This window comes from Chinchilla lanigera, unplaced genomic scaffold (assembly GCF_000276665.1).
Source record: "Chinchilla lanigera isolate Chin_1 unplaced genomic scaffold, ChiLan1.0 scaffold00050, whole genome shotgun sequence".
NCBI classification, from domain to species: Eukaryota; Metazoa; Chordata; class Mammalia; order Rodentia; family Chinchillidae; genus Chinchilla; species Chinchilla lanigera.
Genome location: NW_004955451.1, coordinates 12,442,324 through 12,457,630, shown reverse-complemented (window position 1 = coordinate 12,457,630; position 15,307 = coordinate 12,442,324). Strand labels below are relative to the sequence as shown.

General features: G+C 54.8%; 1 protein-coding gene across 6 annotated transcripts in view; it reads left to right on the top strand.

Annotated features, from left to right (window-relative positions):
* Positions 1-14,369, top strand: part of Calcoco2 (calcium binding and coiled-coil domain 2) — a 26,347-nt gene extending 11,978 nt beyond the window's left edge. For 3 of the 6 annotated variants that reach the window (XM_013519115.1, XM_013519117.1, XM_013519116.1), the window contains exons 3-14: positions 1,843-1,945; positions 2,088-2,221; positions 3,349-3,474; positions 6,087-6,175; positions 6,372-6,441; positions 6,865-6,987; positions 7,218-7,304; positions 8,509-8,667; positions 9,760-9,855; positions 11,296-11,431; positions 13,009-13,037; positions 13,734-14,369. In XM_013519115.1, coding sequence (XP_013374569.1) covers positions 1,843-1,945; positions 2,088-2,221; positions 3,349-3,474; positions 6,087-6,175; positions 6,372-6,441; positions 6,865-6,987; positions 7,218-7,304; positions 8,509-8,667; positions 9,760-9,855; positions 11,296-11,431; positions 13,009-13,037; positions 13,734-13,835 — 1,254 coding nt within the window. In that variant the 3' untranslated portion in view covers positions 13,836-14,369. Of the gene's footprint in view, positions 1-1,842; positions 1,946-2,087; positions 2,222-3,348; positions 3,475-6,086; positions 6,176-6,371; positions 6,442-6,864; positions 6,988-7,217; positions 7,305-8,508; positions 8,668-8,871; positions 9,089-9,759; positions 9,856-11,295; positions 11,432-13,008; positions 13,038-13,733 lie in introns of those variants that run through there. The other 3 variants (XM_005394229.1, XM_013519118.1, XR_001235948.1) reach the window with 3 other exon arrangements.
* The last annotated feature ends 938 nt before the right edge of the window (positions 14,370-15,307 follow it).

Genomic DNA, 15,307 nt, shown 5'->3' with positions numbered 1-15,307 from the left:
GGTCCAAAGACCAGCGCTCCCCGCCCGAGGCTCCCTGTGCGCTGGGGGCCCACCCTCCGGGAGCCATGATCCTGTCTTCTATATCTGAAATTCTGTCCTACCATGGCTCGCACTGCTTAGTTATTGTGGGTTGATCAGGCCCACAATCTCCCAAATGAATGGACGAAGGCTTAAATAAATGAGACAATTGAAATGATTGTAGGGCTCCAGGAAGGTCCAACTCTCCTACAAAATTTAAGATTCAAAAGGGCCAGGGATATAGCTCAGCTGCATAAGCACCTGCCTGGCAAGCACAAGGTCCTGAGTTCAATTCCCAGTACCAAAAATAAAAAAATTAAGATTCTCTGGGCTTCCTGTATTTATTAGGTTTTCAGATAAAGGAGGGGGATTGTGGAGAAGGACGTTCTCTGGATGTATTGCCTCAGGTCTGACCAAGTGGAGGAAGGCTAGCAAAAGCATTGTTAGCCCCAGGGAGAGCACTGGATGCTTTTCTGAGATATGCCCTAAGGAAGATAACATGATGGCTTACTGGTCCAGTCTCATTCCTATGCTAACGGAGTTGTGTTGGCCCTGCAAAAAAAAACAGTTGAGATCACCCCAATTCCAGGGCTGCCTCCTTTGTTCTCAATGAATAAAAGGTTACTGGAGATGGCAGGTGGGGCTTGAGTTGAGAAGGCAGCTAGCCCCCTGAGCCCAGATATATGGCTCTGGAGTTGTTCTTTGGAGGAAGGGATTGACCCGTCCGTGGGCACCTTGATCTGGGGACCTGTTCATCCTGGACAGGGATGGATAGATAATCAACAGGGGATACTGAAGAAAATGCAGGAATCTGGGCAGGACTTGGGAAACCCTTTACGGAATCCTCTCCAAGTAATACTTTTGTTAACTTAGGAGAACCATGTTATCTCCAGGAAGGCCTGCACTGTAGGAGTGAGATGCCTGCAGCTACAGTCTACTTTTAGTTAATTGGGGTTGGAGCCAAAGGTCTTCAGCTGTGGCCTTGTCTTGTCCTTTGAGGCCTCATGGCTTCACCCAACATTAGAGGCCTCAGTGGGGACCAGGGACTCACAAGTAAACATGGAAAGCCAGTTGGTTAATATAAGTCCCGCTCAGAGCTGCTACATAGTGTTCTCCATCAGCTGTGTATACTTTCAATGGGATTCTTAATCTCCGGGTTATCTGTTTGAATGTTTCATGGATTCCATGTCTTTCCTATATTGGTTTCCATCATTTTCCTAATCTCCTCTATTGTTTTTATCTGTATCACTCTAGAATCACTTTAAACGTTTCACTCCATATGATCACCATCTCTCTAGTTATCTGGGAAGTTATTTCTGATTGGTGGTTTGTTTTTTTCATTCTTTTGGTTTGGTTTGGTTAGGTTTGGTTTTCCTGAGATAGGGTCTCGCTATGCAGTTCAGGCTGGCCTTGAGCTCACTTTGTAGCCCAGGCTGGTCTCATACTCGCAATGATCCTCCTGCCTCAGCCTCCCGAGTGCTGGGATTACAGGTGTACGCTACCACGCCTGCTCTGATTGGTGTTTTTAACCGTGCACATGGGCCTCAGTTATCAGTCATGTCAGACATTTTCCCATATAGTTGTCCACAGTCCAAAGAACATGAATCTTGTCATAATGAACTCATTCTGAACTCACTGTGTAGCCCAGGCCAGCTCACAGCAGTTCTCCTGCCTCAGCCTCCCGAGTGGTGGGAATATAGACATGCCCCACCACACTCGGCCTGTATTTTCAACACAAGCCAGTAAATGGAAGTGTATTTTAGGAAGCCATAGCCCCTACGCATTTTCTCTGCAGTGTCAGCCTCAGCGCTGCTGTCCTTGCAGGTGGGCTGGAAGACGACCCGGGAGTACTACACCTTCATGTGGGTGCCTCTGCCCGGTGACTCAAGCACCGATGCAGCCAAGCAGCAGGAGGTCCAGTTTAAAGGTGAGAAAGCGGAAGGCCTGGAGACCTCGGCCAGGCTGGGCGGTTCCCTGGGCTCACGCTCTGTCAGGCAGAGGAAGAGGCGTGCAGGCTGAACACTGGGCGATGGGTCTTATTTGTAAACACAAATGCTGTGTGTTGTTAGCTTATTACCTGCCCAAGGACGATGAGTATTACCAGTTCTGCTACGTGGATCAGGACGGCGTGGTCCGGGGAGCAAGCGTTCCTTTCCAGTTCCGTCCAGAGAGTGAAGAGGACATCCTGGTTGTCACCACCAAGGTCTGGGTTCGTCTGTCTCCATCCCTTCCTGCTGCGGGGGCGGCAGCCAGGGCGGGGCTGTGGGTCAGTTAGCTGTCCTGGGGTGTCTGACTGACAGAGATCTGTAGGGCCCAGAGAACCCTCACAGAGGGCGAGAGCCCTTCCCGAGACTCCTGCAGCCCGCGTGGCGCTCGGTTCTTGCCTCAGCTCTCCTGGCTGAACCCGTCCTCTGCATGTCTAACCACCACAGTGAACGACGTGCTCCACGGGGCTGCGCACATCTGTCACCCGGCGCCTGGGGGCTGAGCTGGGCAGATCACTGGAGCTCATGAATTTGAGACCAGTCTGGGCAACATATCGAGACCCTAACTCACAAACCCACGAGAAAACAAGAAACCCTCTGCCCAACAACAAAACAAACGAAAAGCTCTGCCAGAGAGTAGGCACTTAATATTTGTGTCTCTTGAGTTTTGACCCGGAGCCTGTCAAACCTGCAGAGGAAGCAGGTTCATTTCCTTACTTGTTTAGCAGGATGAGTACTTTCCATCCCAAAGCATAGTCAGCCCTGGGGCTATTGTAAGAATCTGTTAAACCGGGCATGGTGGCGCATGTCTGTTATCCCAGCACTCTGGAGGCTGAGGCAGGAGGGTTGTTGTGAGTTCAAGGCCAGCCTGGGCTACATAGTGCAACTCTGTCTCAAAAACAACAGAAAATGTCAAACTCTTGCTGTCCTTGGGGAGCCAAGTCCTGTGAGGACAAACGGTGCTAAGTGTCTGCGGGGAGAGTCCACTAGTCCTGGCCTTGGTTTTCACTTTGTCCAGCAGTACTGGCGGGGCTGCTACCTCCATGACAGCTCCTCTGCTCCTTCCTTGCCTGCAGACTTATGCGCAGCTGCCCCATCTGGGACACAGGCGTCACTAGAGAGCGGGAGAGGCGAGCTTCTGGCCACCAAGCACCTGCGGGGCTCTTGGAGTGGGGGGGGGCAGCTTTGAGACAGGGTCTCACCTTGAAGCTCAGGCTGGCCTCGAATTCTCGGTGACCCTCCTGCCTCAGCCTCCCGAGTGCTGGGATGACAAGTGTGCACCACCACGCCGGCACAGGCTTTTCTGCGAGAGGACCTTACCCGTCTGTGGGGTGCTGTTCTGTAGGTGAAGGTGGAAGAGACTGAGCAGCGCAACAAGGAGCTGCGCCAGGAAAACCAGGAGCTGAAGGCCCGCTGTGCCCGCCTGGAGGAGCAGGACTCGGCAGCGCAGGCCGAGCTGCAGAGGAAGCAGGTGCGGCTGCGTCGGAGCCGGGCGGCGCTCTGCCCGGAGCGATCCTCTGGCCTGTCGTCTCCCAGATGTGCATGTCTGAATAGGCACACTGTGAGGTTTCCTGTCATAGAGGTGGAAAGCTAAGGGCGGGAGTGGAGCTCAGGAGTTGAGCGCCTGTCTAGCATGTGGCGCCTTGATCCCCAGCTGTGCAAAATAAAAAGAAATAAATAGTATAAAAGGGAACCTTGGGTCGGGCGTGGTGGCGCACGCCTGTAATCTCAGCACTCAGGAGGCTGAGGCAGGAAGATCCTTGTGAGTTCGAGACCAGCCTGGGCTACGGAGTGAGCTTAAGGCCAGCCTGAATTGCACAGCAAGAGCCTGTCTCAAAAGACCAAAAAAAAAAAAAGTAGGGGGAACCCTTCCAAGCCACAGATTATTATCTGGTCTGGCTCAGAGGTGTCAAATAATCCTGCTGCCTGTGTATAGTTTGAAGCCTTCCTTGGGTTAGCTATAGTGTGAGCATCAGAGACCGAGGAGTTAGTATTAAAGTGACGCTGTGGTGCCCCAAATGTTTCGTTGCTGCTCCTCTTTTGAATTATGCTCCACACCAGCAGGCAGTGGATGAGGGTCGATAATATTAGGGGATAAGTGAAAGGCGGTTTTTCTCCAAAGACTATAAATAAGAATTTTGAAAAGCTTAGTGTTAAACCATGTACCCAGGCATGGTGGTGCATCCCCATAATCCTAGCACTCAGGAGGCCGAGGCTGGAGAGTCTCTGCAATTTCAAGGCCAGCCTAAACCACACGGTGAGACCCTGCCCCCCGCAAAATAAATAAAGATAAAAGCAGGAAGTTGATATTGATGTCCAAAGTTGACTTCAGTGCAAAAGGAAGCTAAGGAGAAAAAGACAAATGTCCAGCGCCAGTGAGAGGGCAGGTGGGGCCCTGTGGGTGTTGGACACTTGAGATGCATCTGTATTGTCGTAAAACACACAGCTCTTCTCTGAGGGTTAGTATGAAAAGAGATGTGCTATTTTTTGTATCGCTCCCCTGTTGAAATGGTGCATTAGCTATATTGTGTTCAGTATAGTATGATTAAAATTTGTTTCATCTGTTGCTTTTTAATTTTTAATGTGGCTACTAAAATTTTCATAGGGCTTTTAGCAATTTATAGGACAACCCTGTTCGAGAAGCAAAGCAACTTTTATCTGTCTTGTCCACTGCCAAATTGTGTCTGATGAGAAATAGGCACTCAATAAATGCTTGCTTAATGAGTTAAAGGACAAATGTATGAACTATAGAAGTGAAATTAAGGTAGATACTTTTTTTTGAGATAGGGTCTCACTGTGTAGTTCAGGCTGGCCTTGAGGTCATGGTGATCCTCCTGCCTCAGCCTCCCAAATGCTGGGATTACAGGTGTGTACCACCACATCCAGGCTCCTCCTCTTTTTTTGAGGTACTAGGGGTTGAACCCAGAGCCCTCACACTGAGCTGCATCCCCAGTCCTATTTATTTATTTATTTATTTATTTATTTATTTATTTATTTATTTATTTATTTATTTATTTATTCTTTTTGAGACAGGGTCTTGCTATGCAGTTCAGGCTGGCCTTGAGCTCACTTTGTAGTCCAGGCTGGTCTCAAACTCGCAATGATCCTCCTGCCTCAGCCTCCCGAGTGCTGGGATTACAGGTGTGCCACCATGCCCATCTTATTTATTTTTTTTTGAGTCAGAGTCCCATTAAGTTGCCCAGGCTGGGCTTCTGATCCTCCTGTCAACCTCCCAGAGTGCTGCGATTCCAGGCATGCACCACCACATTCAGTTATGGTAGATGCATTTTTGGTATGGAAAGAATGAGCAGGGTTTATAGCTCAGAGGTAGAGCATTTGTCTAGCATACATAAGGCTCAGAGTTTGTTCCCTGGCACTACAAAACAAGGAAATAAATAAGAAAAGAACATAATTGGGGCTGGGGATTTAGGTAAGCAGCATAGCACCTGCCTGGCAAGTACAAGGTCGTGAGTTCAATTTCCAGTACCAGAAAAAAAAAATAATAATAATAATAATTAAAAACATTTTAATGTAGAAATCCCTTTGCTTGGATCATTCACACTGTCATGCTGTGAGACACAGTGCTCAATAAATGTATGCTGTGACGTTCAGGAAGTGCTCAGTAAATGCTGTTGGCTTGAGCTGGTTGTGGTGATGCATGCCTGTAATCCCAGTTCTTGAGAGGCTGAGGCAGGAGGATCACCATGAACTGGACGCCAGCCTGGACGCCAGCCTGGACTGCACACTTGAGTTCGAGGCCAGCCTGAGCTACATAGGAAGACCCTGCCTCCAAAAGCAAAAAAAAAAACAAACAAGTTTTTAGTCTGCCTTAAATACTTTTTAGTGTATGTGCTGCCCAAGTGAGCACAAGCCTTAAATACTAATGTGATTTAGAGGCCAGGTGTGCTGGTAGATACCTAGAATCCCAGCACTTTGGAGGCTGAGGCAGGAGGATCTCTGGGAATTCTAGGCCAGCCTGGGCTACATAGTTCAAGGTCAGCCTGAACTATGGAGCAAGACCCCGTCTCAAAATAAAATGAGTCTTAAAAACAGTCCATTCTTTTGATGGCATTTCAACTGCAGGAGGAACTGGAAACTCTACAGAGCATCATTAAGAAGCTGGAGCGGGAAGCGGAAGAGCAGAAGGGCCGCTGGGATAGCGAGCGGCTTCAGTGAGTGTGGGCCGCGCTGTGGGCTGGGTGGAGCTGCTCCGTGGACACCCAGCTGGGCAGTGGATTGTGGGATGTGTCTGAAGCACTGCCTGTTAGGGAATCCGCAGATGCGTTAGGGCTGGGAAGCCGCCTGGAGTGAGCAGACCTCCCTCCCGTCTCCTGGCCTCTCAGCCGCTCACATCTCTCCCCTGTGCAGACTGAAAGAGCAGGACCAGAAGATGCGCTCCGAAAATGAGCGGCTGGGAACCAGAGTGACGGAGCTGCAGGTGGGTGACGCCAGCCTGTGCCCCTCTCTAACCTGCAGGCCCTGAGGTGCACCCTCTGCAGTGCCTGCCGAGTGCTCCAGCTGGCCCGCCTCAGACCAAAGCTTCCGGTTGCGTGGGTCTTCCAGTGTGGAGCAGGGGCTCCCTCCCACACTGTTTGGTTTTTTTTTTTGATACCGGGAATCTAACTCAGGACCTCCCACTTGCTAGGCAGGTGCTGCACCACTGAGCTAAATTCCCGGCCCTGTTTGTTTTTTTCCCCGTTTTCTGTGGAGACGGGGTCTCACTACGTAGTCCAGGCTAGCCGCAAACTCGCAGTGACCATCCTGCTCCAGCCTCCTGAGTGCTGGGGTGACAGCCACGAGCCGCCGCTCCCGGCTGGTTTCCTCCTTTTCTGTCTCGGGTGATTCACTGTTTTCGCTTTAGTCCCAGCTGTTAAATCAAGAGAAAGAAATGGAGGAGCTGGTCCGGGGAGACCAGGAAAAGACGGAACAGTTGCAGCATCTGAGAAATGGAAATGACCAGCTCTGCCTCAGTTTAACCGAACAGGTAGAGTCTCCGGGGAGAAATAGTATTCTCGGGACTTTCCAAGATCTCCGTTGTTTTGCTCCATGGTGGCCCCGGGCCCCGGGTGAAGTCTCCCAGGGAGCCGTCCCGCGGTGGTCTCAGGGCCGCCTTTCCCCGCCAGCCCTCCCCGCCGCGTGCATGTGTGTGATGTGTGTGCGCACCGTGTGCGTGTGCGTTCTCGCGGTGACACCGGGGCCTCTCGTTCTGTGCAGAGGGAGCAGCAGAAGAAGCTCGAGCAGACGGTGGAGGAGATGCAGCTGAGAGAAGCCGCTGCGGTGAAGACGCAGGCCGACCTAATGGCACGTGTGTCTCTGTGCAGCTTTGCGGGAGGAGCCCGCAGTGGGCAGGGGAGGAGAGGGGAGACCGCCGGGCGGAAGGACAGGGGACCTTCGGAAGGTGCTCGGGAGGGGCGGGCGTGTCTGATATGTGAGTGACGTCAGGACAGTCACAGGAGCGCCTGGGCCGGAAGTCACGCAGAACAACCCGTTCCCTCCAATGGCATCACCGCAGGGCTGTGAATTACAGCGGGGAATTACTGCCCTTAACGCAGACTGTTACCAGGATATTAGCAATTAGCTGCACTGCAAATCATTCTGAACTGCAGTGCTATATAGTAAGGAGAGCCTGAGTAAGAACTTCCTGTAATATATTGTTGAAAAGAGGCCTCGTGACGCAGATAGGCGTCTGGAAGCTCTTTTTTTGCGCTGAAGTGAGATGCCGAGAAACCCTGCCGTGGTCAGCGTACCAGCGATAGGCACGCAGCTGCCCCGCCCACCCGGTCAGTGAAAGGCTGCGCACGCGCACTGTAGAGATGCTGGCCGGAAGAGCTGCGCATGCGTACTGTAGAGACGCTGTCGCCAGAGCCCTGAATGGAGCGGGGTTTGTGGAACGGCTGCCCGTGGGTCAAGTTTAGCTCACAAAACGTTCGCTTTGGCCTACGTGGTGCTTTTTTTTAGAAACTGAGTGCCCAACGCTTGAAGATGAGAACATTTCCCATAAAATGTTTGCATCTCTAGCTTCTTTTTAAAAATTAGAGGCTCCATCAGCGGGGCCCCCACGTGCCTCCCCAGCAGCAGGACCTGAGTAGGGGCAGTGTGGTGCCCGCGGGCTGTGCTGGTTTCTCGATCGTTTCTTCGTTGGGTGCTAGGGATTGAACCCTCACCCTGAGCGCCATCCCCGGCCCCCTCTGCCCTGTTCGCCCGCATCCAGCCCGCTGCCTGCCCGGCGCCTTGGTTTGTGCCCTCTGACATTGCACAGAACTTCTAATCTGTGACCATTCACAGGTTTGAGCCTGCTGGGACGGCCCTGCTTCCTGTTTTCTGTCTGTGTTCTCTCTCTGCTGAGCGCCTCTGCGCAGTGCACGACCCCAGTGCGCCCGCGAGCCGGGCACGCGCCTCCCTCCCGTCTCCCCTTCCTGGTTTCCTTGGGCTTCTGCAGCCCCCAGCCCTGAGCAGCGGCCGTTGTCCCGGCTCTGACTGCGGGGCCTGCGTGTCTCACACTTAGGAGCCCAGGAGGGACGAGGCCACGGTGGAGGCGCAGTTAGTGCGAGAGGTGGCGCGGCTGAACGCCCAGGTAGAGGCGGGCAAAGCCTGCTTCTTAGAGAAGTACAAGGAGTGCCGCCGGCTGCACAGACAGATCAGGCAGCTGCGGGCCGCCGCGCGGGTAGGTGCCAGCGGGGCGGAAGGCGGGGGCGCCCAGAGCCAGCCCAGAGCGCGCGCGGCTTGTTTGGGAGAGAAACTTACCTTCCACTGAAAGGGAGGGAAGGCCTCTGTGAGCCCCGAGGCCAGTCCTGGGCCCCCGGGAAGGCCTGTGTGGATGCTGGCAGGTCGGTGCAGACTCCGCCCTTTCTTATTTCTGCTTCATGAGGAAGAGGAGGTGGCGCGGGAACAGAGGAGCCAGCAGGAGCCGGCAGGGACGGGGAGCCAGGAGCCCGAGGGCAGTGCTGGCATCCAGTAGCACCTGGCTGACACCGCTGCCACAGGGTCGGCGGGCAGCTCGCAGCGGCTTGGGCTCCAGCTATCAATAAAAACCTCCGGAACCAAACCTCACCTAGTAGGAGTAGCTTAAGTGTGTGCATGCGCAGGTAGGCGGTGTGGGGACACGCCTCGTTCTGGGGCGATGAAGACCTCAGTCAGGTTCCCAGAGCCCCTTCGACCTCAGTGGAACCTGAGCCCACATCCTGACCCTCGTGGGAGGGACCACACCACTAAGCCTGAGTGCGCAGGCTTCCTGAGAGGTGTTTATTAAGAACACACTGGAGAGCCGGGCGTGGTGGTGCATGCCTGTAATCCCAGCACTCGGGAGGCAGACGCAGGAGGATCAATGTGAGTTCCAGGCCAGCCTGGGCTACAAAGTGAGCTCAAGGCCAGCCTGAACTGCATAGCGAGACCCTGTCTCAAAAAAGACCAAAAAAAAAAAAAAAAAATCCTCGGAGGGTTTCCGGGCTGCGTGGGGTCGAACAAGTCTCCATCCATCCGTGATTTGGACATGGCGCTCTGATGGGGGTCCCCAAACTCGTCCTCTTTCCTTCTGCCTTCGGTCCCCTCTGCTTGCAGCTAAGTAACGGCAAGACCCTGCACCTTGAAGCCAGGCCAGGCCTCTGGGCATTTGGTGGAGTCGCTTGTCTTCGGGCAGCCCCCTGTCTGTGGCACCACCGTTCCCACCGGGTTCTCCCCCTACTGAAGGCTGAATCCCCGCAGCCCCATCCTGGGCCCAGAGTAGGTGATGCTAATTCTGCGTTTTTGTCGTCGGCAGGACGAGAACTTAGACCTGTCCAGACGCCTAGGTGAGAACAAGCTTCTGTGTGATTGTCTGCGGGGAGAGAAGGAGCAGATGGAAAGAGAAAACGATGTAAGTGTGGGAAGCAGCAACGCCGAGGCGTTAAGGGGGCAAAATGGGCAGTCAAATGAAAGGGCCCTCTGTGGGGTGAACGGAGCATTGATGGAGTCTGCCCTGCTCATCCGCCCTGAAACCCTGCCCGCGCTCCACACCTGAGACTTCCTGGCCTGGAGTGGCCGCAGTGAAAGCAGCAGCCTGTGGTGGAAACACCACTTCCTGCTCGTGACCGCGCAGCTGCTGTAGTCTCCTCTTGGGCCAGGTGGCTGCCGCCGCATTTCTGAGCCGGCTGGGGACCCCTCTCCTTCAGCACAACTTTTTCTCCCCTACTGCCAAGCTGGAGCGGCGGTGTGGTCTGTCCGGGGCTGGGCCCCTGGTAGATGCTGTGTATGCCTTGGCCCACTCACTCATGCATTCACTTTCGTTCATTCATCTGCCACTTTGCTCGTCCACCGTCAAGTATCCCCCCTCCGTGTGTCCCATGCTGAGTTAGGCTGGCCAAAGGTGCTGGCGGCACAGAGCTGCTCTTAGAATCGGCTCGCGCCCGGCATCAGAGAACCAAGTGTCCCCGCAGTGTCCCCAACTCCGCCCTTTCTGTAGCCCTTAGATTGTGTCTCTAAGTGACTGTGTCAACTTTTTAATTGCAGTTTTAAACAAAGGAACCCACATAAAGTAAAATTTATTACTTAATAAGTTTAAAGTGCACAGTTCAGCCAGACATGGTAGCAGACACCTGTACTGTAATCCCAGCACGCAGGAGGCTGAAGCAGGAAGGTTGTCATTGAGTATGAGGCCAGTCTGTCTACATAGTGAGTTCAAGGCCAGCCTGAACTGCATAGCAAGACTTTGTCTCAAACAACCAAACAAAAAAACTCTCGGTATAGCTCCTGCTACCCTCCTGTGTGCAAACAACATTTGCACCCCCTTTAGTTGGGGTATGTTAGAGGTTTAAAATGTTTTGATTTTATTTGGTTTTTTGAGATAGGGTCTCACTATGTAGCCTAGGCTGACCTCAAATTGATGGTGATCCTCCTGCCTCAGCCTTCCCAGGTGCTGGGATCACAGGCATACACCACCATACCTGTCTAAAATTTTTTTATGTGTTTTGTTTTGTCTTGTTTTGAGACAGGGTCTCACTATGCACTTCAGGCTGACCTTAAATTCATTTTGTAGCCCAGACTAGTCTCTTACTTGCAGTGACCCTCCAGCCTCAGCCTCCCAAGTGCAGGTGTCTGCCTCCATATCCAGCTCTTTTTTGTGTTAATGTGAACAAAATTCAGCAAAAATATTTACCTTCAGGTGTAAAGAGCTCAGGTCTTTGGACTGTCAGGGTGTTGCTTCCCCTTCTGAGGAATTACTGACTCACTGCGCGCCACACCGTGGGTTGGCCCCAGCCAGTTCCTGGTGGCCGTTTGCTGTCTGCGTCCGACGTGTCTGTAAACCCTCTGCCCTCAGCTCCTGAGGAAGGAGAACAGCAGGTTGCTGAGTTACATGGGTCTGGACTTCGACCCTCGGCCGGATCCAGCACCTGCTTCGGAGCAGCCAGGCTCGAGACAGAAGCCGAGCCTCGTCTACGGAAACCCGTACTCCGGTGAGAGGCTCCGCCGTGGCAGCAGAGGGCCCTGCCTGCTTGCCCTCCTCATTTTTCCTTTCTCTTTTCACTCGAAGATGCTAATTAAGAGCAGGTTCATTGTTGGGGTCACGGGCAGCAGCCGAGGTGCAGTAGAAAGATTGCCAGACGGCCGTGTTAATTGAGCCATAAATCTGGATCTGGAAGGCGCAGTCGGCTCCTCGCAGCGCGGGTGCAGATTGCACCCCGCGGCCAGGGTCCAGGCGCGCGCGGCAGGCGGCTCTGCGTGAGGAGAGGGCGACGGGCACGAAGGCCCCAAGCCTGGCGGTGACAGTCTCCCGCCAAGGAGGCGGGCGGGGTGGACAGGAGGTGGGGGTGACACATGCCACCCTGTCACACGGGGAGCTTTTCCTCGCCGTCCCCAGAAGCCCTGTGGGACCTCCTGCCTTCCTCGGGAGCGTGTGAAGGAATAATCCTACTCCAGGGCCGGACCCCGTCCGCGCGCTCCCGGAGGGACAGGTTTATTCAGTGTGAGAGTCTGCGACGCTCCTTGGCATCCTCTCTCCTCCGCCCCACGCAGCAGCCCTGCAGAAAGAGGCCTAGGGAGGGGAGACAGGGTCCCTCGCTGTCCAGCTGAGGAGCGGCCCTGCGGAGGGGGTGCCTGTGTCCCCGCCCCGGTCGGCTGGGCAGAGGCAGAGCGTGGGGAGCCGCTGGCGGGGTCATGGGCTCCGCAGCCACGGGCGCTCCCGTTCGCAGGGAGGCCGCCGGCGCTGCAGGGCAGCCCCACCGAGGAGTCCCCAGAGGGCTGGGTCCCAGGTGTCCACCCCGAGAACCGCAGCCCAGAGGGGCGGAAGGTCTTGGTCCTGCAGAGTTGGGGGCCCGATTCCTTGCTCGGGGCTCTGCAGCTCGTGAGGAGAGTGGCGCGGAGCGGGCACAGGGTAAAGACCACGGGACCCTTGCTGTGGCGAAGGTGAAGTTGGGATTCTGGCGCCACCTGGCAGCGCAGCTCGGCAGGACCTGATGACGGGGCGCGGCCGGCCCTGGATCTGATGCCCCGCACCGCACCAAAGGAAAGGGAAGGAAGTAGGGATGCAGCGAAGCAGGTGGAGGCTGGGCTCTGGCCCACCGCAAACGGCGCAGACCACGGCCGCTAGGACATTGCATGATGGCCTGGGGTATTTTTGTTTTAAAGAGAAAAATAAAATGTCAGAACAAGACTGGCCTTGAATTTGTGGTGATTCTCCTGCCTCGGCCTTCTGAGTGCTGGGATTACAGGGTGCGCCACCACGCCCGGCTTCAATTGCTTTACTGTACACCAGCAGCAAACAATCAAAAGGGGATTTCTAAAGATGATTCAAAATAACAGAAAGTTCATTTACTTAAAATACAGTATAGTAATTTGCTGGGTGTGGTGGTGTATGCCTATAATTCTAGCACTCGGGAGGCTGAGGCAGGAGAATCCCGGAAAGTTCCCAACAAAGCCAGCCTGAACTATGCACCAAGACCCTGTCTCAAAACAAAACAAAATACTAAAAGTCTCCCACGTGCGTCAGGAACGGTGCTGTGTCACTGAATGGAGTCTTCTTTGTTCTCCTCAGGTGTCCAAGAAAGTTCCGCCTCTGGCCTGGTGAGTGTCTCCCCCAGGAGCCTGCCTGTTGGGTCCGTGAGACTCCGCCCTGCTCTGCGCGTGGGGGCCTGGGGGAAAGGGTTCGCTCGCTGAGGCCAGGGCTGGCTGGACGGGGTACAGACCAGGCCTGTGGCACCGTGTGGCTGGGGACCCCGCCCGTGAGCTCCAAGTGGCGGTGGGGCGAGGTGGAGGCCTGCGAGGCTAAGCCGGGCGCATTGGCTGGTACTGTTCCGTCCCGGGGCCTGAGCACGCCAGGGAGCCTCTCCAGGCGTCTCGGAGTGCAGCTCTTCCTTCGGTGGTTTTCTTCTTGTACTGGGGATGGAACCTGCGCCTTTGCACTGAGCTTCATCCTCAGCTCTTGTCTTGAGACAGAGTCTCACTGAGTCTCTACCTTGCCCAGCCTGAGCGAGACTTTTCAGTCCTCCTGCCTCAGCCTCTTGGAGTGCCCAGGTTCCAGGTGGATGCCACCACAATCAGCTCCTTTTTTAAAAATTTATTTTGAGACAATGTCTTGTCAAATTGCCCGGGCTGACCTTGAACTTGATGCCCTCCTGCCTTGACCTTCCCCGTAGCTGGGATTATGGCGTGCGCCATGGTCACGTGCCAGTCACGCATGGCGCTGGGACACAGCGGGAAGCCAGGCGGCTGTGTCCCCCCCACAGCTCACGCTTGCCCTGCCTCTGTTCTGCCTGTCAGCCCTCCGCCGAGAAATGCCTGACGTGCCCGATCTGTGACAGGGTCTTCCCGGCCACCGAGAAGCAGGTCTTCGAAGACCACATGTACTGCCACTCCCTCTAGCGCCCGCCGTCATGTGCCGCGCACCCGAGCCGCAGGGTGGGTCAAAAGTCCCACGGCCACAGTGCCCGTTTTTCCTCAGGACTCGGGCATGGGCACCGAGTGTCCCTCTCCCAGGGTGTCCTCTGCCAGCCACGGTCGGGCCTGAGTGTGAGTAGTAGGCTCCGGCCCGGCCCTGGCGGGAGGCACCAGCCTCTGAGATTTCCTCCTCCTCGGCCTCCCCTCCCGCCGAGCCCAGGAGGCCCCGCCGCGGCCGGGACACCCAGCTTGAATACCAAAGATTTCTCCTTCATCGCGTGTCTTCTTCCCGACCCCTGACGGGAATGCCTCCTCACAGAGCCCTGTGCCCCTCGGCTCTCCGTTCAGGGAACTGTGCCGTGCCCGCCACGGCTGGGTCTTAGCGTTAAGAGTTGAGACGCTTTGATGGGTTTGCAGCTTGCGGAACGGGTCAGCTGGGGTGGGGATGCAGAGTAATGGAGCAGATTGTTCATCTAACACAAAAATAAATAAACACTCTTTCAGGGACTTAAGTAACAAGCCTTCAGTGGATGGTTATTTATTTGGGTGGGTGAGTTGGTTTTATGAGACAGGGTCTCACTATGTAGTTCAAACTGGCCTTGAACTCACTATGTAGCCCAGGCTGGCCTGGAACTTGCAGCAACCCTCCTGTTTCAGCCTCCTGAGTGCTGGGATTACAGGTGTGCACTACCACGCCTGGCTTTATAGTCTTGTATTTTTAGGTTTATGGATTAAGCAGGAGGACTATGGGATGGCAGCCCTCATAGAGATTCCTCTTCACCCATTTTAACAGTTACACAAAGGTGTCCCACCCTTAGCTGGGGTGGGGGTGAGACGCTTCAGCTGGGGAGACGGGGGTGCTGCCTCCGCCTTGCAAGCAGGCGGCGGAGCCCAGCGGCCTCCATCAGATTTGTCTGCTGAACTCAAGAAGCAGTTCCACTCCGTCCCCTTGGGGCTGGAGCAGATGGTCCCCCACTCGGTTGCCTGGCGGTTCCTGCCCCCGCGCTGTGCTGCCCAATCGGCAGCTGCGGGGCTCGGTGAAAACCAGTCAGGCGCTGGTGACCCTCGGCTGTGTGTAAGACAAAGTGCCTTCCACACGGTCACGTCCCCGGCTGCACAGGGAGAGGCGACTCTGCCCCCGCAGTGCCCAGTGGTCAGGCCGCTCTTACACGGCCGCCAGGGCCCCTACCCCAGCACGCCCACGCAGGACAGCGGCAGGACGGCGCAGAAGCAGCGAGAAGGCACAGAGCGCCTGGGATGTACAGCAAGTTGGATTTTTAACACTGTCCGGCTTCCCGTAACAACAGGTTTCCCTTTGACTCATTTCCCCTCAGTCTGTTTCTGTTTTGTTGTTGTTTTCTTGGTTATTTGATCTTTTAGGTGAGGGTCAGGGTCTTGCCATGTAGTTCAGGCTGGCCTTGAACTTCTGATCCTCCTGCCTCAGCCTCCCAAGTGCT